The sequence below is a fragment of the Aptenodytes forsteri genome, unplaced genomic scaffold (assembly GCF_000699145.1).
Source record: "Aptenodytes forsteri isolate BGI_AS27 unplaced genomic scaffold, ASM69914v1 Scaffold211, whole genome shotgun sequence".
In the NCBI taxonomy this organism is placed as follows: domain Eukaryota; kingdom Metazoa; phylum Chordata; class Aves; order Sphenisciformes; family Spheniscidae; genus Aptenodytes; species Aptenodytes forsteri.
The window spans coordinates 333,096-357,021 of record NW_008795246.1 but is presented as its reverse complement, the minus strand read 5'-3'; the positions used below and the strand labels follow the sequence as shown (position 1 = coordinate 357,021).

Below are 23,926 nucleotides of genomic sequence, written 5' to 3'. Positions count from 1 at the left end.
CACCCGACGGGGGGAGGAGGGGGGAGGGTGGGAGTGGAGTGGAAGGTGAGCGAGCGGCTGTGTGGTGCTCAGTTGCTGACTGAGGTTAAACCATGACATCATCATCAATTATTATTACTACTATTACTATTATTATTATTTTACTATGTAAAACTAGATTCAGATTACTATTCAGATTACAGTATCAGACATGTTCCACAGCATATCCCTTACTGTGCCTACCACAAGCTGATTTTCTTTTCTGCTCTGTAAATCACCTCTGTAACTGGCCACAATGAAGATTTACAGCCAGATTCTGTTGCCTCTGCTGAATCATCTTTTGACTCTGTTTTTATAAATATTGAAATGATGCCGTAAATATTAAAATAAAAGGAAAGTTGCTGCACTCTTCCAAGGGATTGCATGGTACCCCTTCTCCCTATTTTTAAGAATGCCTGCAAGCTTTAACTGTAACACAGCTGGCTAAAGGGACAGCAAAGATGAGATGAGATGAGATGAGGGTATGCACCCTGCAACGCTAAGGATGCCGAGCTCATTTCTACCAGCTGAGAGCTCTGCTGAGCACATCCGCTGTTTAGAAAGCACCACAAGTAGAATATTTAAGAATGACTTTGGCAATGCTCTTTGTAGTCTTTTTGATCAATGACATCCTTACACATTGCCACATATTCATCTTTTCCTAGAAATTAATTCTTTGCCTTGTCACCAGCTGCAAATTGCAGTAACTTGAGTCATTGGCTAATAGATCCCAATTTTCTTTCTTGAACATATGGCAGTTGGACATTTAAAGGAAACTGTCTGGAATGATTCATTATAAATACAAGTTTATCATTCTCACTAGAATGTAATTTACAATGAATGTTTTAACATCAGACACAAAGTAAATGCCTTGTTGTGTAGAGAAATAAGAATGAGAAGTACACTTTTTCCAGATGCTCCATTAAAATAAGCATTAGTGTCAGCAGCCCTTCCAGCATCACTTGTGAGTAAAAAGCAACCAATACCAGCCTCATTTCGAGCACTTGCAGCTACAGATGATGGTGTTTTTGAAAGCAGTCATGAGCACACCTTTACACAATGAGTCCTCCTAGCTGAGGTCTGTGGTGCCCTGTCTCTCACATCTTGTCAGACATTGCTCAAAACACCTCAGTTTATGAAGACTCCCTATCAAAAATGCTGTTCTATAGGAGTAATAACAATAGCACTTCAAAGAAATTATCGACATTTGCTACATTTTTTGGCAAGAAACACAGGTTAAAATCATCCTCTTTGCAGAAGAAACAAAAACAAGTATTAGCTATTTATGTGCTGCATAACACTGCAAGTTCACAGCCAGACTGGGTAATGGACTAAATCTAGACTTTATTCAAGTTTGCCATGATTTTCAAAAGAAAAGCATCACCCTGCACAATTTTTGGAAGCATCACTGGCTCAGATTTACACCAGTGGAAATAAGGATGGAATTTAAGTACTCTGGGTAAAATTAATACTTCTTCACAATGATCACTATTAACAAAAACTTCTAAGTACTTGCAAAGAATATGCAGGTCTATATTCATAAAAATCACTACACAGGAATAAGCCTAGCATGTGTTTTTATTTTTTTTTTTTTTAGATTCCTTTTTTTATGTTATATTAAGAAGGCATGAGTGCTTGATTTTATATTTTGAAAAGGGGAAGGAGGAGAGTGATATGCTGTAACCGCTGTGAATGCCACCACAAGGACCCAGAAGCTGATCAGTCAGAGGAGGACTGAATCTATTAAGCATTTCATTTGTGATGCCTGTTTAATTCAGTAGTGAATGACACCAGCTGAAATACATGGCAACTCACAGCTCTGGAGATCTTATTACCAGACAGACTTCATTAAGAAGACCAAGAAATACCTGAAAACAGAAAGCAAAACAGACACACACAAAAAGAAATCTGATGCAAAACCCCAAAATCTTTAAATCCCCACTACCATTGCACTTCCTTAATGACATGCAAGAGAACAGAAAGCCTATTAAAAATGCTTTGTATGTTTGTCTTTCAAATAGCCACACAGCTGCAAAAACCGCTGCTGTCCTTCCTTGTGATGATCCTAAATTTCAGTGGGTGGTCTGAGCAGCACAGCGATAGACATATCATACTACAATGTGGCAGGGGATGAATAGAGTGCAGGGTTTTCTAATCACAATCAGCAGGGTATGTAAGTTACTTCTGTGCTACATTTTGGAAAAACAAAAATGTCTTTAGGAGTGCTCACAGACGGAAAGTTAGGTTGTCCCATGCCCTCCTCCTGCCTGCAGTTTCCAGGCAGATGAAGTCATCACAACCCTCCCACCCCCTGCAAAACAACGTATTCACTCAAAAATGACATAAAATTGAATCTGACCTGACCCTTCAGTCACATTTCACTTCCCCTCTAACGCTTTGTGCTCTTACCTGGTGCAGTTTTGTAAGACACGGTTCTGGTGGGCATGGGTGGTGCGCTCTTCATAACAGGGCTTGGTGCCAACTGCAGACCTTGCCGCTGCCTCTTCAGTTCCTCTTCTCGTTCCTGGGCAGCTCTGATCTCTTCTTCTATCATTGACAAAGTCCTCTGCTTCCTCGACCGTAACTTGAAAGGGCCCACGGTCACTTCAGGCTCCTGCGTGGCCAGGATGGAGGCGGTGCTCCTCAGCTCAGCTGCCTCTGAATACTTGCTGAAATAGCTGACTTCGTGCCTATTTTCCTCCACAAGGAACGGCTGGCTGGCTGAGTACACGGGTGACTGCTGCAAACTCTTCCCTTCCCTGAGTCCTGAGTCTTCCTCTTTTGAAGTCTTTGGTATGGTGTCCCTTTTTTCTTGAACAGGTGAAGACACCTGGGGTGGCTGAAACATTGGGTTCTGCTGTTCCTTGGAGGCTGGAGCTGGCCCGGTGGTGGCTGGCTGCTCTTTGACTGAGATCTCCTTCTCCACTGGGATTTCTTCTTCCTTACAGTTTGCTTTATCTGCCTGCTCAGCTATGGCTTGTTGGATGGCATTTTGAACCAGCAGGCCAGCGTGGTACTCCAGCTGGTCGTCAATCAGCATGGAGTCTGCCAAGGTGGAGGAGGGCGAGTCACAACCCGGATCACTGAATGACTTGGAGATGCCTTCGCCCCTGCACTCCGCCGGAGTGTCGGCCTGTGGGGTCTGTGGCAGGGAGAAATCGGCCAGCGAGCTTTCCTGCAGGGCGCTCATGGTTTCATTGGAGGCACCACTGTCGCTGATGTTATCCATGCTGAAGTCATTGGAAAGGGTCTCCAAGACGGTGGTATCCTGAGACCTGACAGACAAGTCATCCAAGCCAGAGTCGAGCTCCTCTGGAGGGGAAGAGGCGCTGGCTGACTTTGGGAACTGGTCTAGCACACCCTGTCCATCATCCTTCACCACCGTGAAGATCGCTCTCGCACTCATGAATTCTCCATCCTCCGCCCACAGTTTTGAGGCCTGTCCAACTCTGGGGCTATCACTGCATGGTAACTCTCTCACTGGGTCAGCAGTGGTAGTCTGAGCACCTGTATCATGTTCTGAGGTACAGAAGACCTTCTGTGCTTTGACAACAGTGGCATTGTTACCCTCAAGCTGTCCTGTTTGCCCACAGACTGAAACAGGTCTTGTCACAGAGGACAGTGGCCTGTCTACATGCGGAGAATTGAGGCTTTTGTAGAAGGGTTTGATGGAGAACATTTTGGGTGTTCCTGACCGCCTCGGTGGGGCCTGACCCTGAGATGGACCTGAATGCTCCATCAGCTGGAACTGCTTTCTGGCAGCTGAGAAGTCAATTTGCTCTGTGACAATATCCTCTTTCTTGATATTGACTGGCTCTGGTACAAAGGAGCAGCTGATCTGTTTGGGGGATGTTGGTGTTGCACCTTGCTGCTGCTGTCTCTCCTTGCGCTCCTTGTACTTCTTGTGGGATTCCAGATGCTCTTCATCCAGTTGATCCTCTAGAGTCTTCTCTTGGGGAGGATTCCACCACTTGGCAGCAATGTTGGGGTTTTTCTTGACAGCCTGGCTTTTAATGAGTTCCCTTCTTTCCTTTTCAAGTTCCATCATTTCCTCCGATGGTCTCACTTTGCGGACCCTGTATTTTTCCTTCTCCTCCTCATCTTCAAAGAGCTTTGAGGGCTTTTTGTCTTCATGGAAGGCTCGCAGTTCAAACTTAGCCTCTTTCTTAAGGGTTGTAAGAGCTGTTTCTCCATCCTTAGAGGATATTCTAGAACTGTTTGAAGAAGTGGGACTTCCTGGCACCTTTAGACTTTCCCTAGTGTCTTCCTTCAGTCCACCCAAGGAATGGCCATTAGATTTCAGGTTCTCATCAGTTATGCTAGCTTCACATGGTTCAACTACCAAGGGTGCCTGCTTGTCGGCTACATTTTCTTCCCTTTCACTGGGTACTGAACCATCATTGACTTTAACAGATGCTCCTGAGCCATCCATAATGGAGACTGCACTCGGTTCAGGGGAGGATGTCCCATTAAAGGTATTATCTGCAGCAGAATCACAGCAATTTGCCTCCAGCACTTCATCTAGGTATCTGATCTCTTTAGCAACTTCACTGTCCAGAGATTCATGCCTGTCCTTAAGTCCATTGTGGCTGGCAGCAGGGGAAAAGAAGTGGGTTGGATTGTCTATGGGATGTGGTGAAGCCACTGTGGTGATGCTTTTATGTTCAGAAACTGGAACTTCAATTTCCATTTTCTCTTCCTTTGTAGCAAGCACAGTAGCTGGCTCCAAGAAATTGGCACAGTTTTGGTCTCTGTTTTTTCTCAACCTGATGTCATCCTCAGGGATTCTGGAAGATTTCTAAAATAAAAAGAGAACAAAACTATGATGAAATCCTAAAAAGCAACATTTTATTTTATGCAGTGTAAACACCATCTGGAAAGCAAATCCTAGCACTTCTGAAACTTGAGATTAAAGCAGCCCCTCAGAGTGTGGGAAGGCAAGGCAAATCATTAACACAAAAAATAAAAGTTACCTTACCACAAGCTGGACAAGGCACTAAAACAACAAACTTTCATTTAAGTATCTCCCATCTGCTTACCATCCTCACTTTGTCATTATTTCATGCCTGTGTCCTGGTTTGCCACTAAAAATGAGCTTTGGATTTCCAAGTTATTAATGGCTTGGCAGTTTAGGTTCTTCAAAGGTTTGTGCATGCAGTACACAACACCTATCATCTTGGTATTTTAAAAATGCTTTCTGCACCTAAAGGAAATCTCATAATGCTTCTACAGATGAAAAGTATTACTGTCCCTGTTTTGCAGAAACAGATGCTAACATGAAGGAAGAGTAGGCGATTCATCCCAAGTTACGAAAAATGACATGACAACAGCAGGGAATGTTCATTTCTCAGTGGATCAATCCTGGTTATCAAACACAGGGTAGAATTACACAGCGCTGGAAAGACATGGGGTCTTTCTCCATCCCACACAGAAACCCACACCCAACTGGACCTGGGAGACAGGAAGTGTTTGCACCTCCCACGGCATGAAGACCACCACAAGGAGCATGGCAGGGACCAGAGTCATGTTCTCCTCCCTCCCACTGCTTTGATCTGCAGTGCAGATGCACTGGATTCATATTTCTTCCTGATGTGTTGCCTCTGCTTTCAAGGAGGGTATTGAAAAAAACCACTATTTATGTTCTGGTATGGGCAGATTTTACCCATCAAGCAGCCTACTGAACTTCCCGTGAGTAAAGTCTGAAGGAACTTTTGATTAAGCTGGTAACATGTCAATGAATTTCTCAATAATTCTTTACTGCTGAAAGGAAAAAAAAAGGAAACACCAAAAGAAAAGAAGAGGACATTTTCAACATTATTCTTCAAAAAGAACTTGCTAACTCTTCCTAACTCCTGAAAACCAAAAATGACACATCTATTCACTTTGACTAACACTTTAAAACAGAAACTTGATATCTGAGGTGTCCGGCTCCCTTTCTACATGTGTTTCTGTGTGTGAGGTATGGGCTTGGGAAGCAAACGTCACTGATCAAACCCTGTGAACTCAGTGGCCACCCAACAAGGGCACCGTTGTCTGCTAGTCACCCCTGCCCTTGCTGTCCCTTATCCTGCATGCTGTTAGTACACGCTGCAGCAGAAGATGATCAGCTAGGAGCACAATGGAACTTACCAGTGACCTGAACAATCACATTGCCTCTGGGTTTATATAGGCAGTAAAACGCATTCGACACACCTTAAGGAACTATAGCCAGCCAGCCAGAAGAGCTCTCTTTCTAAAAGCACTTTGAAAGAGTTTTCTGTCTAATTATGTAGTTGTACACCATTAAAGACAATGTTGGCTTCATCCATTAGGTATTTTCTTCTTAATTGTGCTTAAAAATTGGGAAAAACCTTTAAAAACAAAAAATGAACGAACCTGCTTTTGTCTATATATTTTACTTGACATACTTCACTGGTTCTACGTGTATTTCACTTTTTCTTGAACCTAAAACTTCTCCAACTGAAGTTTCTAGCAGTGCTTTTCTTAAAGCATATTGCATTTTTCACCATTTAAATATCTATATGTGGCCAGTTTCTTCTTTAGTCCTATTAAAGATATATTCAAGATATCAGATGTTCTGCAAACAAATACAGAATAACCAGTATAAAAAGTCCTTACTTTTTTGAGTGGGCACAGCTGGAATGAAACAATAAACTTTCTTTTAACCTGAAAGGGCAAGAATTGCTCTTGATTTGCCTGCAGAGCTCCAGGTATCATGACACGAGTACTCAGGTGACAGGACTAAGACTGTTATTCCCTTCTGGTATTTGGGTTTAAATCTCTCCTGCCTGACTTGCTGGTGCAAAACTGGACGTTGCTACCTGGAGCAGTCTGTGCAGAGACATAAACATCAGTGCAGGACTGCTGGCTGTCCCCTTTCACACAAACCATGAGTATGCCATCATGCTCCTGCTAACATTTGCTTCTAATCAGAAAGATCAAAGCTACTAGTGACATTGGTAGCTAACTACATGTCCTCTGTAGCTGTAAGAACACATCTTCAATGGACGCAGAAGATCAGGTAACGAAGCTGTGCACCACAGCCACTGAAACGCATCTCCCTGCAGAGCCGAACGACCCCCAGTCCTGTGCTTCTAGTACCTCCAAGCCATGCAGCTGGGAATTCTCCCCCGATTGTCCCAGAGAGCCCATTCACTAAAGCACATCTACTTCCATCACTGCTTTAATGTATGAACCATGTCAGATCATACCACGTTTGGGTATTCAAGTTAGGGAACAGAAACACAGGCGCAGTATTTTACCAATTTCTTAATGAGTAAGAGCCCATCCTCTCATCATAGCTGCAATCCAGAGCTCACAATTAAGGCATATACACGTAACTGTCTAATCAGGGCACACATTTATGTCAGTACATAATTCTGAAAGTGCATGTGTCTGTGCAATTAGCGTGGCACATGTAATTATGTAGTAAGACAGAGAATTATGCAGTAAAACCTAGAAGGAAACATTGCTACTTATGGGAGGGAGCCTTTCTTTGCTAGGGATTAGTGGCTGAGCAAGGAGGAGGGCTCCCAGCAGGGGAGAGAAGCCGGGGAGGAATGGTAGAGGAGGAAAAAAATACAATTAAAAAAACCACCCAGTTTTTCCCTCAACACATTCTGGCAGAATCTGGGGCAATTTTGTGAGGTCATTTTGAGAGTATGCTCCAGACACTCCTGTGAGGAGCAGAAGTCAATCTACTGATGAATTTCCTGAAGAAGATAACTGAGAAGATCATAAGGATGGAAGCAGCTGACAAAATAAAGCTTTTCAAGACAGTCCAGGCCACAGAGCCTGTCCAGGATAACTGGCTGGGTCTGGGAAAATGGCACACGTTGGGATGATGACACCATGTGTGGGAGGAGGCTTGGAGGAGGAACGTGGTGGGATGCACACAGACCCCCTGCCTCGGCTGTTTGGCAGAAGGAGGTGATCTTGCCAGGGGTCTGCTTTTGCTACTCCGTAATGAGTATGTACCAAGAGCTTTGTATTTGCCGCCTACGGGGAGGAGGCTTTTCAAAGCCTGCACCGTTACAAAGGCCTGTAAATGGGAAAAGGGCTGCATTCAATCCTAATTGTAGTCAGCAATACAGCATTCACAGTGATACCCATACACGGCTCATCTAGACCCAGATTTTCCAGAAGTTACTGTTACATTTACACAACCTCTGAATGTGCATTCATTTCTGTTTAAGTCAAGATGCAACAGGGTAATTAGTGTCATTTCTACAATGCTGCTGCACTTTAGTAAACTGCAGTTATTAGCAGCTTAGAGAATTATTAGCATATTTCCTCCTTGGTTGAATTCTTCATTACAAAAGTGTAAGTGTTTGGGCAATCAACTCTTTTAGGAGGAAAAAAATGTGGGTGTGCTACTAGCAAGACCCAGCAAATGTACTGCCAGTGCCTTCCTTTGTTTGATGCAACACAAAATGCATATGACAACAAGTGGGAGGCAATTCTGAGCCACATCGACATTCTTCCGAAGCAACAGCACGGGGTGGGAAGAGAGGAAAAGTTTAAACAACTAAAAACATTTCATAGTTTAAAAAAATCTAAAACACAGTTTCCTTATTGTGGGCTTCTACCAGTCACTCCAGCCAAGTCTCAGGACGGCTTTTGATGCTGTTCGTCTCCTGGTGTCATCAGCATTGTCGACTTCCCATTTCTTCAAATTTCATTTTCCTTTGGAAATGTCCTGCACTGCACCTAGTTCTCCTCCCACTGCCTGATCTTTGAGCCAGTGCTTTGTTCAACCCTTTCCCCCTTGCTCTTGGATCTAACTCTTGGGCCCGCCATGCGTCTAGCAGTTTTAGTACTATAGTGTAACTTTTGCATATGGTTGACTCGCTAATCCACACCTCCATGCTGATGTCAATCATCATCTCCCTCTTCACCTACTGTCTTGGCCTGCCTCTCCGATGTCTCTTTGCAAAGGAGAAGGAACCAAATGATGGATTTGCTAGGGGGTTGAGTCTGGCAAACCTTCAAGAGAACGGCTGCTTTCATTCAGCTCATCCTTTTGAAGAACGCAGTCACTATGTGCGTCACAGATGGAGCCAGTCTCAAGCACTGCAAAGATACAGAAGTCATCTGCACCTCTGTGCTTCCAGACACCCACCCTGTCCAGTGAGAAAACCCCTAGCCAGCACAGGTATTGCTCCGCTCTTGCTAGAAACAGCAAGTATTTCTTTAGAGAAGTCATTTTCTGTAGAAGAATGGTACGACACGGAAGTGTTGCAGTTCTTAACGAGTAAGGAAAGCAAAAGCAGAGTCATACAAGGTGCTAGCACCCATCCCTCACAGCTCATATTCACTACCACACAACAGGTGCTCAGAAAGGTGCCACCATCCCACTGCATCCCAGATGGGAATGACAGCCCAAACCACTGTGACGGCTCCCGTCTCATGCCAGCTGGTGCTCTCCCTCTCTCCCACGGCAGCTGCCACCCCGTCCACCTCCAAAAATGTGGTGATCCCCCTCATCACTGGAGGGACAAGACTGTTCCAGGTGGGAGCCTTTGCAGAAAGCAGTCTGAAGAAATGTGTCAAAAACTTTGTGTTTTGGAAATTTCCTATTCTGGTGAGCTAAGAGAAAGCAGCAGCAGAGAAAAACTCTTCAAAAAGATCCTGGAACTGGAGAAGAAAAGGGATGCAGCTGATGATGGGGGGCTAAAGGAAAGGAAGGGGATTTCTACTCACACTACCTGCAGGAACCATGTCTTTTCTTTTTTAAAAAAAAAAAAAAGCCCAAAACCAAAGTGTTGTCTTCTTGCTCCTGCGTGAAAAGGTCCCACTTTTCCATACGGTATTTTTATACTGACTCCTAAGGGTTTTAAAAATACGATGGAAAGTGTTGTCCAAAAAGATTATGATTTTTCACTTAAAGAAATTTGATAAAATTCAAGTTTCAGAAAAAAAAAAAATCCCCAAATCCTGTTGCCAAATTTTGTTGAATTTAAGACATGTCATGCACATGCTGGCACTGCATTGAATACTTCCATTCATAATCCTACTTGCACACAAAAAGCAAAACCTGGCCTGTTCCTCTCACAGTGCAGTACACAGTGTCTTCAATACACAGATGGAAACCATTTCTGATGACTAAAATGTATTAGCATTGAGTGTCACAAGTGACATTCTCTGTGAGCAGCTCTCTGCACTCTTCAGTGACTTGACGGAGGTAGCCAGACAGTACAATAGGCAAATTTTCTTTATGAAAAGCTGGTTTATCTCCTTCTAAGCACTTCAGAAATCACAAGAGTACAGCCTAAAAACCAATGCAACTTCATACTACCTCCCCCTAAGAAGCAGTGGGGGGCTTTTTTGGAATACAAATAGTAATAAAGGATGTGGGGATACAGTGCCCAAACAAGTGGCTACTTGGAGAGCTTGCTGTGTGACATTTTCTGAGTGGTTTTCCATATGTCCTTTTTTTGTCTGTTTTAGAGAAGGAGTTGTGATTGGATTTGCTCAGAAAGCATGTGAAAGGCTTTGCAATATTCTTTTTCATCCCAGCTGAGCCACAGGCTTCAGCTTCCCTATGTGATACACTATAAAGCTCTTTTATCAAATCAAAGTCCAATCTTCTTTTGCTGCTGTAATAAATTAAGGATGGAGAAAAATGGCTCAAAAATTATGAATACTTTAATGATGAGCATATACTGTACAGTAGGATATTTTAATGATGATCACGTAATGAATGATACTGTATTTTTCCAAACATGCCTCTATAGCTCCAGTATTTTCTGTGCCCTCAAAGACAAACAGCTGAAGCTTTTCCTGGGCAAGCCAGGATCCACCTTCAGAATAACCCTTATTACTTCCCACTAACTCCAAGGTATGTAAATTGGAAGCAGTTTTCTACAGGTAAGAAGCCACCCGATCCTTTATGCCAATTATTTTCTCTTACTCCCTAACAAGATAGATCTGGTCTCTCTGTGAAGAATTTGCAAGGAAAAAGATATCCTCCTTCTTTAAATTAAATGCTTGTGCAGCTGTTGTAAAAAAAACAGCAACCCGAAAGGCTAACTACTTTTTATTAAATATTTTCATTGCTGCAAAGAACTGTAATTGCATGAAGCACCTGCATGGACAAAGTGATTTATACGGAAAGGAATATTTAGGGACGAAAGGCTGCTAACTTCTGAATGAAAAGAAATACTACCTCTGATAAAGAAAAAACATCACAGAGGTTATTAGAGCATGATGGTTACATAGCTGGCACTAGGGAAAGCAGTATATATTCAAGTGGTGTAGACTCGGATACTAGTGTGTGGGGCTGGTTAGCTTTGCTGTGAAAACTCTGTTCAGTTCTACAGTAATCAAAATACAAATCTGAAATTACAGGAAGCCGTGATTAAATTTCATTCAGAAACTGCAGCACCGTTTGGTACTGCCACACTCCACCCCCCTCATTTTCTATCAGCATCCAGATAAGAGGATGCCCTGAAGAGCTCCAGAATAGCATTTCACACACATGGGGAGAACCAGGAGCTCCTAGTACCCGAGAGATCAGTAAATTGGTGATAATATGATTTCAGGTACAAGAACCTGCATTCAAAAGACCATTCTCCTGTTCTCTGCAACGTTGGCTTCCTGTAACGTAGGTCAGCCTGAAAGTGCAACTGAATTAGAGCTGTAAATGGATGCCTAAGAAGGCATTTCATCCAGAAAAATGTGTTTTTCAACTCTCTCATTGCTCTCATCAGTTCAAATCCCACTCCTGATGCTCCTTTCACTTCCAAATTGATTTCTGTCTCAACAGAAAAATGCACAGTTAAGTATTGTTTCTTCTATTGTTTCACTCAGTTCCCCAAGACAGAATGACCAGGACAGTACACTCTGTGCGAGGGCATGGGAAATAAACCAATGCTGCAGAGAGGCAGCACTAGACTCAATGTCAATACAAATGTATTACCATATTAATCAACCACAACACCACAGACAGTTAGTACTTTTTAACTTTGTTGCACATTTTTCCTAAGGCTTACTTTTCCATGGCTTGTCTCTGAAATCTGTCTTTGCTGAAACAAGAATGAATGCTTCCAACAGCTGGAATATTTGATTTACAGAGCATGTGGTGCTAAGTCACTTAAAATGGTAAATATGATCTCCTGAAGCAGTCTCCAATGCTACCTAAGGAAATGCAACGGTTTGCTGGAGGAAACGAAGAGCACCGCATCCAACACACACATAAGGAGCATTGCACAATTATAAAATTGTCCACTATCTGGCAGGGAATACAAGGTATGATACAATCCTTAAGGAATAGAAGACAAATTTCTTCTTCACAGCTGAAGGTCACAGATGAGGTCCTGTACCATGAACTGTTGCATTTGCAGAGTCCACTTGGATAGGCTCCTCTCAGTCGGTGCTGTTGGAACTGAGCTCAGAGCTCATGGCTCTGTTAGTAGCACTCTCTCACGTTCAGCCTCTGGTTTGATGTTAAGTGAAAGTGGAGAAATCCCAATTGAATAAGGACAGAAAAGTGTTCAGCTTAACAGAGTGCCCAATATAGATACTGAGTTGAGCAGAACACGGCTTCTGAATGTGTGCATGAAAAATCAGTTTCACAAAATGCTGCAGTTGAAATCTGCCCAACACACGTCGAGGATGGAACAATTGCTCTGGTAAAACACGATCTAATCCCAGCGGGGAGGGGAAAGGACGTTAAACTAAGCCTTGCTTTTAATACTCTCTAACCCATCTAGATAATGTCAGCACAAGGAAAGGGTGACCTTTACGGTCACTTGCACGAAAAAACAATGAGACAAGGGGATTTCCAAAATTCCTCAGTCTTTTCATTGGGGGCAGGGGGTTCCTGTTCCATCTAAAGAACAGCGCTACAACCCTCCTCTGTAAATGTGAGATCTAGAGAAAAATACTGGCATATTAATCATTTTGGTGCATGAGAAAGGGACCTCCTGAGGAAGGAATTTGGGTTAGGCAGGGGCAGGAGGAAGGCAGTAAATGGAGACAAAAGGCCACACAGTTCACTCGTTCTCCGAGCAGATCTTACAGCTGCTAGGAAAACTGTTTTAATACATTGCAGGAACAGAAATAAACCTGCCATAAGCACACAAGTAGGCTTTCTGAGTTGTATTAGTATTAAATTAAAGTCTTCTGATGATACAGATTCTTTCACTGGCTGATACAGTTCTGTAAATCTTTCATAAATGGCCTAAACTGCATTTTCTGAACAAAGATACACGATCTCTCTATGCTGGAGCTCTTTCACCACTTACTTTCAAGGGCAATATAGTAGGAACCGAATGCTTTAACTGAAGCAAGCACCTACAGACTTCTGCAAACAAAGCCTAAGATTGATTTTTCACTTTCTTTGACTTCTCTGCTTTACAAACACCAACTGCTGGAGATCATACTTCTTTTAACTATTTCCTAAAGCCTAGTTAATACTTGTTGCACTTCTAAAGAGCATGGCTGTTCAAGACCTACTGGAGTTTGACGCTTAGGAGTGATGCTGCAGGGAGGCCTAAAGGAACAAATGATGCTCAGAAATGTGAAAAAAAGACTAAGCACCTATTTCTCTTTGAGAGCTGAAGAAGGTTAAGAATTATTATTACTGATGCTCTGCCTCTACCAGTAGGACTTGTTACAGCTGCTCTCATCCATTAGGTTAAGACCCATCACAGCAAAATCTCCTTAAATGAAGGTATGCCTAGGTAACTATGCATGGCGCAGCGCATCTCACCCGATGGTAGCCTGCTCTGCCTGGAGCACAAAGAGCAGGACCATGTTTATTTCACGGCAGGCAGTGAGCCTTGGGAGGGTTAGAGTACCAGGGTTGAACCAGCCAGCTGACTTGAGCACTCTGTGGATTGCCTTCTTCCCAGTTTGTCAAGGAAATCAGGTTATTTTAAAGCTAGAAACCCCTAAAACTGTCTATAAAGAGAGTGCATGTAGTGGCTTAAAAAGGTCCCAAATTATATTTAGCTTTACCCAAAACGTATTTTAGGCTGTTACCTCCAGACTCAGGCAAAAGTGTATCACTGGAACATTATCAAAGGAAAACTGAGAGGACATTAAGAAAGAGGAAATCTAGTCTAGTCCTAGCTTAAAAATTGCTTGAATTATGTAAGTGGAAAGGGGGAAAATACGATGATCAACAGATATAACTGAAGTCTCTGCCAATAGCCGTGTTATGCACACAAGTGGGGAGAGAAGCCACTTCCAACAGGAGCCTGGCATACCACCTTCCCTGAGTCACTGTCTCCAATGTGTCACCACGCTCAGAGCCCATCAGGAAACCACCACACAAAAATGCTTTCACTCCAGTCCCCTTTTCCAGAAACACACCATGGTGAAAACAGTATTTGGGCTACAAGCTAGAGGCTTTACACAAGAGCCAAAACCTTGTAACTCCAGTGGACTGCAATTCTCAGGGCTCTTCCTCTAAGGGCACGCACGTAATTTAACCTTCCGGATGGTGCATGTAGAAAAATACCCATTCAAAGACACACACCCACAAAATGAAAACCACTATTGTTAAACGACGAGTCCAATGTAGCCAAGATGATCAGGGGACTCTTGACACGCCATTTCAACAAATGGCCAGCAAATAAGTAATATTTAACGGAAAAAGAAGTCAGACTACAGGGTCTACAGAACAGTTTTGCTAGTCAAAGGCCAAATGTGTACAGTGTCTAAAAAGGAGGATGTTGCTAAATTCTCCACATGCCATTGCTGTCCCCAGGCTATAAATATGACCTACCATGTGAGTCAGGCATTGTGAGCAGTTAGCAACTTCATCTAAGCTTTGCTCATAACACAAACTAAGCACTACAGTCATCTCACTATCTCCTGCGGGAGAATATTTCATTGAAAGTGAAACTTGGATAGGATTTTTTTCTAATTCCTTTTTTGGGAAAAAGGCAGTTGAGAAATCCCGGGGAATAAGACATTCCCTTTCAGCACCTACTACTTCCCGTCCCTCTGCCCCAGTTCCCCTCCCCTCTTCCAACCAAAGACTCATTATTCCTTCTTTTCCTGCTGAAAAGCCACTGATTAAATGACCTACAGCACATCTGGACTACATTAGGATATTATTTGATTAAGGCATTCATCACTTGCTCTTTCAGCAAGTGGAGAATTAAGATAATGGTAGGGGAAAATGGTGTTAACTGAACTGGCTATTCCAGCTCAGACTGCTCTGCTTGAAAAGTCTGATTGCTCTAGTCCCTCAGTTGTGTTTTTTTTCCTAATTACAGAAAAATGAAATAAATATTGGTTAATTCATTTAATGTTGGCAAGATCATTAATGTCAAGTAAGCTGTTACATTAAGGGTTGCTGTCATCTGTATTTCTCAGACAATTTGCTATCTGTTAGGAAACGCTTGCTTGGAGGTATTTCAAACAGTCATTAAAAGGCTCCCCATTAAACTGCAAGCAGCACCTCACATTTCTGTACAAACAGAAGTTTGACACATTCTGGGTCAAGTTGCTTTAGAGGAGAGGGGGAACAGACAAAAATGGCTTAACCAGATCTGCTCAAAAGAGTATTGTTTATTAGCCCGTTACACAAGCAGTAAGTCAGTTTTCAGTATATGAAGGGACTGCATGAGACTTCAGCTATGGAGTCTGTGTACATAAAAACCAAAGCATGAGCTAGAAGGAAAGATCATGTTGTCTTGGCTTTCAGATACTTAACCCTAAAATATCCTTCTTCATTTCTCAGGAGCTAAAGAATGTGCTATCCTGGTGCATGCACAGAGGTATCAACTAAATGCCACAGCGTGCATCAAATGCCGTAGAAACCAGGAATGCTGATGCTGCTAAGTGTGACTGCTCACAGTACTGTACTTAATTTCCTTCAGTGCTAAACAGCTAAAAGATGAAGCTGAACAGACACCCTTAAAGCCTCTTTATCAACTGAAGTTGGCTTTACAGTGTCAAGAAGGATAACACACTCAACTAGTGGGAAACATACCCCCCAGAACAATTAAAGAATTCAGCTAAAAGACTTCGCTAGTGCTGCCTAAACAATATAGACACTGAACATGTGGGTGGTTTTCCTAGTTATCACATGTACAGGATATACAAAAGTATCTTTTTCTCCCTAGAACCAATATTCTACTGTATCACACGCAAGTAGAAAGTTGTAAATTTTAGAAAGATCTGCCTACTGTTTACAACGAACAGACCAGCCACAGAGCAACAAATTCCACAGTCATCACAGGGGAAAACGGTATTTTAAATACTCCTCCCACTACCGAATAATAAAGGCTCAATGAAGGTACAAGTCACAGGTCAGAAATCTTAGCTTACCCTTTCTCTCTCTCTCTGTTCCTGTAAACTCTGAAGGAAACCCCCAAAATGTTGTTTTCCACAACAGCCTTCACTTTTTCTGGCTCGTTAAGTCAAGTTCCTTCCCCAGCTTGTTACAGGACTGTGATGTCATAGGCTGAGGGAGGGCTGGTTTTAAAAAAAAAAAAGAGGCAGCCCACACCCTCAGCCCATTCACACAAAGAGGCTGTTTTAAAAGGAAAATGCCAGTTCACACTACTCAAAAAGAGCATGACTTCACTTAACCTGTAAGGGAGCCACCTCCTTAGAGATCCCTTCAAAAGCATCATGTTGGCAACAGACCCAAAGACCTGTTTTCAGCTAGCATAAGGGGGTTTACTGTTGTGTTGGTTTTTTTTTTTTTTTGGGGGGGGGGCAAAACGCAAAAACACAGCATGTGGGGGTTTGTTGTCTTTTGTTTTGGTTTTTTTTTTTTTTTGGGGGGGAGGCACAACGCAACAACACAGCATGTGGCTGGCTTTGTACTAGAAAGGAGCAATTACACGAAGGGCTGCTGTGAAAGACACAAGCTCCAAGCAGTAATCTGCAGTATTTTTTACCTACTAGGAAACAAAAAAAGGATTAACTATATTCTTTCCACAGGAGAGGCTTAGACATTAACAAGTGCTTAGGGCACCTTTGGTAACCTTCTGCTTCAGAAGACTCGGGTCAGGGCAGTGGTGTCCAGCCTGTAGGAAATGTGTCAGCCACATGGAAAACAACTGAAGACAGTTTTTTTAAAAAAAATTTAGGAGGGAGGGTGACTGGGAAAAAAAGCACAATGTTTTCTATAGCACAATGCTGGTTCATTACTGCTGCCTGTGGGCTAGTGACATTTGAGTACCCCTGGATTAGGTTTCCTGGAGGCTTGGTAGTTAAAGCTGAAAACATGAGCTACGCTGACCAGGCATCCCCTGCGAAGGCCCTCTGGACTTTGGGTTAAAATAGCTTGAATTTAGTGTCACCTTACATGTGTTGCTATAGATGACATAGCTTAAGTGTTGGAATAGCATATTTTACTCACCTGAAGAATTACGTAAGATATTAATTTGCTTTCTCACTACTTCTAGGGCATCAGCAAAGGGAAGGCACAGCCGTCCTCTACCAGCAATGATGAAAAAGAACAGCAGTGGTATTTTTGACGTGAGAACCCTTGAAGGCATGGTAGCTCACTTCATCCGATGCTCAACCACCTGCCTGAGCCACGTTAAATGAGTCAAGTCAAGCCTCCACAGTCTTAAAATGGGTAGGCAAGAAGCTCCTTGTCACCTATTGAATCAATCTATGAAAACAGAATGGAAATAAGGTTCTCACAGGAAAAAAAGAAAAGACACTCAACACGCTGTCCTAAAATAAAACTAAGAGTGGCTTTGGTGAGCCTAAAGTGACAGAAAATACTGTGTGCTTTCATATACCACCTCTCATACTGTCTGGACAAGGGGCAGAAATTATAATACACAGTTATAACTTTTCCCATATTACCTTTTTTTTCCCCCTTATATCATCCAAGAATTCTACACTATGATGAGGGATAAATGCCTCACAGAGGAATTAAATTCTGTATGGATTTAAAATGCAATTTCTATACCTCCTTATTGATTAAATATGAAGTTCAAGTAACCCTGCTTCACCTGTGGTCACTGAAGGAGCAGAAGGTCACAAGATACTTATCTTATGTACTCTCCCTGCCACCAACCATCTAAAGCCCCACATGCCCGGAGGTCACTGGAGGACAGAGCTGTAACTGCAGCACTACCCAGGTGTGCAGGAGATGGTGCTCAAGATACTTGTTTGCTACAGACTCACAGGAGCTGCCCACTTGACATGCAAATGCTCAGTTTTCATTGAAACCTAAAAGACTTGCACTAGAAAATAGCTTTTTTAAAAATAATCTGTTTCTCATACTAATTATTTTTGGAAAACAGGAATAACAACATTTCCTTAACATATTGGTATGTTGCAAGAATGAACTGGGCTATTGGTAATGAAGATCTTGTGTACATTATAGCAGTGTAGCTTAGTAGCAAAGGCAGCAGATACACCCTGTTCAACCCTGTTCTGCTAGAGCTGGCCTCAGACAAACAACCTTTTTCCCCCTCAGGAATTCCGACCCACCATTACCATCAACTTTAAATAAGTTGGGTTTTGGGTTTTTTTTTTCATTAAAGCCTTAGTCTCTTCCAATAGAACCTCAAGTTTATTAAAAAGAAATAAATTCTAGTACTCTTGGTTGAAATGAAAAGCTTGAACAGAAATTTGAAATGGCTGAATGATCAAGAAACAAATAAAAATGCCAGAATTCTATCTCAAAATGGTCCAAGAATACTTTAAAATTATTCTTCTCAACTTCTTGAAGTGCAAAGGTTCTTGACATGTCTGCATTTTAAACCATCTCTCCTGCACGACTGTAAGCAGTAAGTCCCTGGGCCCTGGGTCCTCTACGTCATGCCATACTGAAAGGCAGTAAGTGCACGAAGATTGAAATGCGGTGGAGAGTCTGTATGAGTATCACAGATCCACCAAAAAATCAGCAAGTATAGTCTCCTGGAGACATCAAGGGCAAGACTATAAAAGACAGAGTGATGCTGGCCTCAGTATCTGAGAAAAAAGGAGCATTTCAAAGTGATTTACCTGTTTCAGGCCTCTAATCTTCCAAATTTGGAGCACAAATGCACATTAAAGCCAAAGATGCAGGATTTTGAGGCTAAATCTGTGTGTATGAAAAGCTAGTGTGAGGTAGGCAACTCCTATTTTTGGCTGCAGATCGGAGGATCCTCAGGTGTGCAGCCAAATTTGTCTCTCAGAATGGCAGGTCGTATGCAGTTTTAGTGCTGAATTAAACTTCTCAATGAGAAAGACTCTAACTAGCCACAAGACTGCTTCTGTCCATGCCAGAAGGCCACCTGTAGAGGCAGATGAGATGTGTAAGCAAGAGCCCAACCAGTCAAAGAAAAAGATGTAGGTGGCACCATGTTCTCTGCAAGGGCCTCGTGACTTTGGGAAACTTCTTTAATTCGAATTAGCCCTCCTTTGTGAACCTTCAAGATACGTGATGAGGCACTGGATGTGGAGTGTAGTCTATGCTATGAGCATTTCTGGGAGAAGCTGTCTCAGATTTTAGCTGCCAGTTGCAACTTGTGGTTATGGTTAAACAAAGCAGGGACCATGAATTCTTTAAAAATGTGGCAGAAACAGAGATTTGCAGTGTTATACCTCCTGATGAAGCAGTAACAAAACTATAGCGGCCACATAAACTCAAGCCCTTTCAGCTACCTCAGGACACAGATGCTTCCCTATCAGCCCAAAGACCTTCCCACGCTGGAGATAACTGCATCACTTGAACCACAGGGTCAACGTTACAACTTGTTGCAAAGGGCTAATTCTATTCTTGAAACAAGTGCTTGGAGGGGGGAAAAAAAAAAAAAAGAGGTGCTCCTCTTTATGGAAAGTGTATACAAGCTTAAGGTAAACCAAACAAATCCTCTTGTGCATTCCTTTCCTGTTCAGGGAATAAACACCCTGCCTGACTTTCTAAGCCTGTTGGACTAGCACCCTAAGGGTATTATATGACCACTAAATTCAAGATGTGCAATAGCACAAGAAAAAACAAATACCAAAAGTATTCCCTTACCTCCTTCTGTACCAACAGTCTTTTCAGGGCCCATATCTCATCAGAGAAAGTGTTCTCTCTCTCGTCTGTATCACAGCAAAGTTGCCTGTGCACAAAGGAACATCTTATGGGACCAGAGTTGGCATTTCAGTTCGTTATCTTCAAACTATATTCTCTCCACAGATCTCTCTGTCTGGGACTGTAAAATGAGAAGTGCTCCACAAGGCTGGCTGGTGGAAGCAAAACTGGTGTTTGAGCATGCAACTGCTAAAGTTTACTAAACATTTTAAGGATCTCCTCATTTCTAATACCTCCCCTACAAATCTACCTTATCAAGCCAGCAGAGAAATAAATATGGGCGGTGAATGTTGGAGGTTGGCATGTGCAAGGGATCCAGAGGAAAACAACAAAGTTACAGGAGATATGGTAAGGCTTTTAATGCTAGCCCTGTCACTGGCTGGTTCAGTGTTTATTGGCTTTTCAGTGAACTGCTCCATTCTTCAGCCTTCTCTCCAGGTAAAATGTTTTTGACTTGTCTGCGTGGCCCCACACGGTGTGAGGAGATGCAGGGAGCACAGGTCAGGAGAGGGGAGGCAGTTTTCTCTGCAGGTGCCCATCCACCTATGATGCTGGTCAGGTCACGCCTACTCACAAGCCAATTTTTAATTTGCGGCAGAGAGGGCTCATAGCAACCAGGGAAGCCAATCTGACAGAATTCTTTCTTGCAACAAATACTTTTAAAAAATAAATAGTTTTCTTGGATATTTCCTCATGTTGAAGTGGCTATTTGATAACCAGCAATTACAAATAATTTAATCTGGTGAGTAATCTTAATTGTTCTTCCTCCTCCTTTTGTGGAAATCACACACTTTAAACACAAAGGCCACTTCTATTTATTTTATAAGAACAAATTGGCTCTGTCAGTTTAATTTCCCCTGGTGCTGTAAAAGGACTTGCTGTTCTTATAAAGATAACTGGAATGAGACAGAAATAAAACCAATTTCTGAGGATAGGCTGCATGGACAGCTCGCTCACACCTCAAACCTCTCCTTTCCAGAGCAGACCCCCCACCCAACACCTGCGTTTCAGACAAAGCCTGGTCTGCTGCCATAGCAGCAGGAGAAGAACTGCTCAGCATGAATTACCCAAGGATGGCCATCGAAATAAATTTTCGAGAGGAAATTGTCACATCATATCTTGATGAGGGAGCAGAGGGCTCTTACATTCCACCAGTGCTTTGCATTTTCTGGGTGACTTATGGTGGGAAGGTGCAGCGCGGTCGCTTGCTGCTGCCCACTTTCACAGGAGAAGGGACCAGTGCCAGGCTCTGTCACTGCTTGCTGTAAGGACTGTGTCTTCTCATGATGGAGAAAGATTACAGCTTCTTCAGAAAGAAAATGCCTCCAGTGTGTACTCAAACTTGCATGAATGTGTACCTGTGCTGGCAGCTGGATTGGGTAAGTAGGACTCACACCTCAGAAACCTTTAACCCTGGTGAAAACCAAGAGTTTGTGTTCAAGCCAACTCAAAGTACACCTGGAGGCCCTCTCTTGATGCTACTTGGACTGAAATTCATTTCCAAGGCTAAAAATGGTCTTTATCCTTCTTATTTCCTGTGCTGAACAGGTAAAACTTCTTAAAAGATGTGTTCACACTTGACTGCTCTGAAAACTGGGGCTCTGGGGCATTCTCCATTCAGAGAGAAAGCAGCACGTGGCGTGGTTACTACTCCCAGCATGGCAGACACAAAATAGCTTGTCAAAATTACAAGGGTTGGAGCCATACATGCCAATCAGCTGACAGTGCAAGACTTCACAAGAAGAAGATGGCTTGAAAAACAAGTGAGAAAGGTCATACAGCATCCCACTTACTTGTTTTCCTCATATACTTACAGTTAATATTTGGCTGTTCATCTCCTTATCTACTTTAGCAAGCAAACAAGGAATCGGAAATGACAAATTACTTATGTTTGTTGCAAGCCACATATAGGGGGAGAGACTTCCTCTCCCCTGTCGTCTTTTCTCTGCTTTTTCAGTACCTCTCAAAAGCACTGGCTTATCTACACGCTTTTGTTGTGGGTGCTGAGGTGGGTGAAAACTGCACTCCACAACCTGTGACAGCAGATGCGACCACTGCCACTCAGTGTGATTCCTGTGGCCATGTACTACAGTCACTTCACAGTAAACTTTTCACCTCCGCTCTTCTGAGGTTTAGAAGTCTAAAGCTCATTTCAGCATCCCTCGCTGGAGAGAGATGCAAGCAGATGAGCTTCTCCTTAGTGTTAAAGGTGAGGTAACTCAAGCTGGCCTGATGTGCACTCGCAATAAGAGTAGGAAGCCACTTTGCCCTGCTGCAAGCCATCTTCAGCTGCTTCGTGCTCCCATGTGTTAGGTGTGCATGGACACCAAAGGGGTAACTGAGCAGTGCCCTATCAGCTGCCCGATGGGAATGGTCCTGCGCAGGGTCTTGCCTCTCTGTAAATGCAAGGTTATTTGAAGAATCTTCCTCTGGACTGATTTTAAATATTGTTAGCACTTGAGATGACCTGTCATCCTACATGCTGAGGCTGTTTCTCAGGCAAACACAAAAGACAAGACAAAAAAACCCACCCCACAACCACCCGAGTTAAAACAAGCTGTTTATTGTGGTAGCAAGGAACGTGTGTACAGCGCTTGTTTTGATTTGTTTAGATAAGGTGGCTGGAAAAAAAGATCCTTGGGAATTTTGAAAAAGCTAACAGAAAAGTGTTTGCTTTAAAACAGAACAAAATGTTTAGGTAACCCCCAGTCTTGCAAGTTGGAGTTATGCCTGTTAATTTCTATTCATTCAGCCTAAATCTGACGGTTTTAACCCTGGTGCCGTCTTGAGGAGTTACATATCCTGCACAGGCAAAACAGAGAGGATAGTTCAGGGCTACGGGAATTAGGATTTCTTCAGTGGAGTCAAGCCTTTTCCCATGTTTATAGAAAACCTACTGAATTTTGAGGGAGCTAGAGGTCTGAAGTCAGAGTGAAAATCCTTCAGTCTGGCTGCAGTTTACCTGGGGTTTCAGAAGAAAGTCAGGTATCACCAGGAGAGCTTCCCATTACCCTCTGTTGAATATGTTAAATAAAACAGACTTACAGCAAGTTCCTCTAAGCATAACCCGAGAATGTATGGGGTTGTTGCAGACACAGGGTTGCCATAGCTTTGGACAGACACAGCACTTTAACTAAACATATACAGAGAAAATTAGAAAGGAGAAATCCCAGCAGTCTGGAAAGAAAAGAACACTTGGTTGCAATAACAGCACCTACTGCTATCTGCCATCTACCTAAAGGAGACCAGTAAGAAGCACGAGGCAACGTATCAACATAAACTGGATAGGACTAGCCTATTACAAACCAAGAATCAACACTACAAAATGTCAAACAGCTCCAAACTTTGAAAAGATGTGTATATTTCAATTTGTATTTAATGCTTCTTTTGCTGTAATTACTCAGCTGTCATTTCTTCTATACTTAATATTGGCAAATGTCAAAACACACCCAATTTTATTCTATTACAATTGATTTGTTTTATTAATAGGGTAGCTGTTTTTCTTAATAGGATAGCTCTGTTTATTAAACAACAATAGCAACAATAAAATTACTTTATGGCACGGAAAAGACTGTCCAGACTCCTTTTTCTGGAATTCCTCCCTCCCCAAAACCTTAGGCCCCTGCCCCTCACCATCACCCAGCACCAGCAGAGTTGGGTGTTCAGAGGGAATCCTGCACAGCGGCAAGATGATGCTGACCGGCCAACTGACATTAAGTCTCTCCTGTGACAGGCAGCAACTTCTGAGGCTAAACTTCACAAGAGTCCAGGATTGAAAGAACTGCATTTTCCTTTAAAAACAGCCGTACATAGCTTTGGAGGTACAGGCAGGCTATTCCTCGTCTAAAAACCCAGCTTAAGTTCATTTCACTAAAACCTTTCAGAAATCCATAATCTTGCTTTCCTATGACTCCA

At 42.7% G+C, this 23,926-nt stretch overlaps 1 protein-coding gene across 1 annotated transcript in view; it reads right to left on the bottom strand.

The window, feature by feature from the left end:
- AKAP2 (A-kinase anchoring protein 2) overlaps window positions 1-23,926 on the bottom strand; it is a 151,074-nt gene that overhangs the window by 20,178 nt on the left and 106,970 nt on the right. Inside the window, exon 3 of the mRNA XM_009278775.1 lies at window positions 2,428-4,816. Within this exon, the coding sequence (XP_009277050.1) occupies window positions 2,428-4,816 (2,389 nt within the window). The remainder of the gene's footprint in view (window positions 1-2,427; window positions 4,817-23,926) is intronic.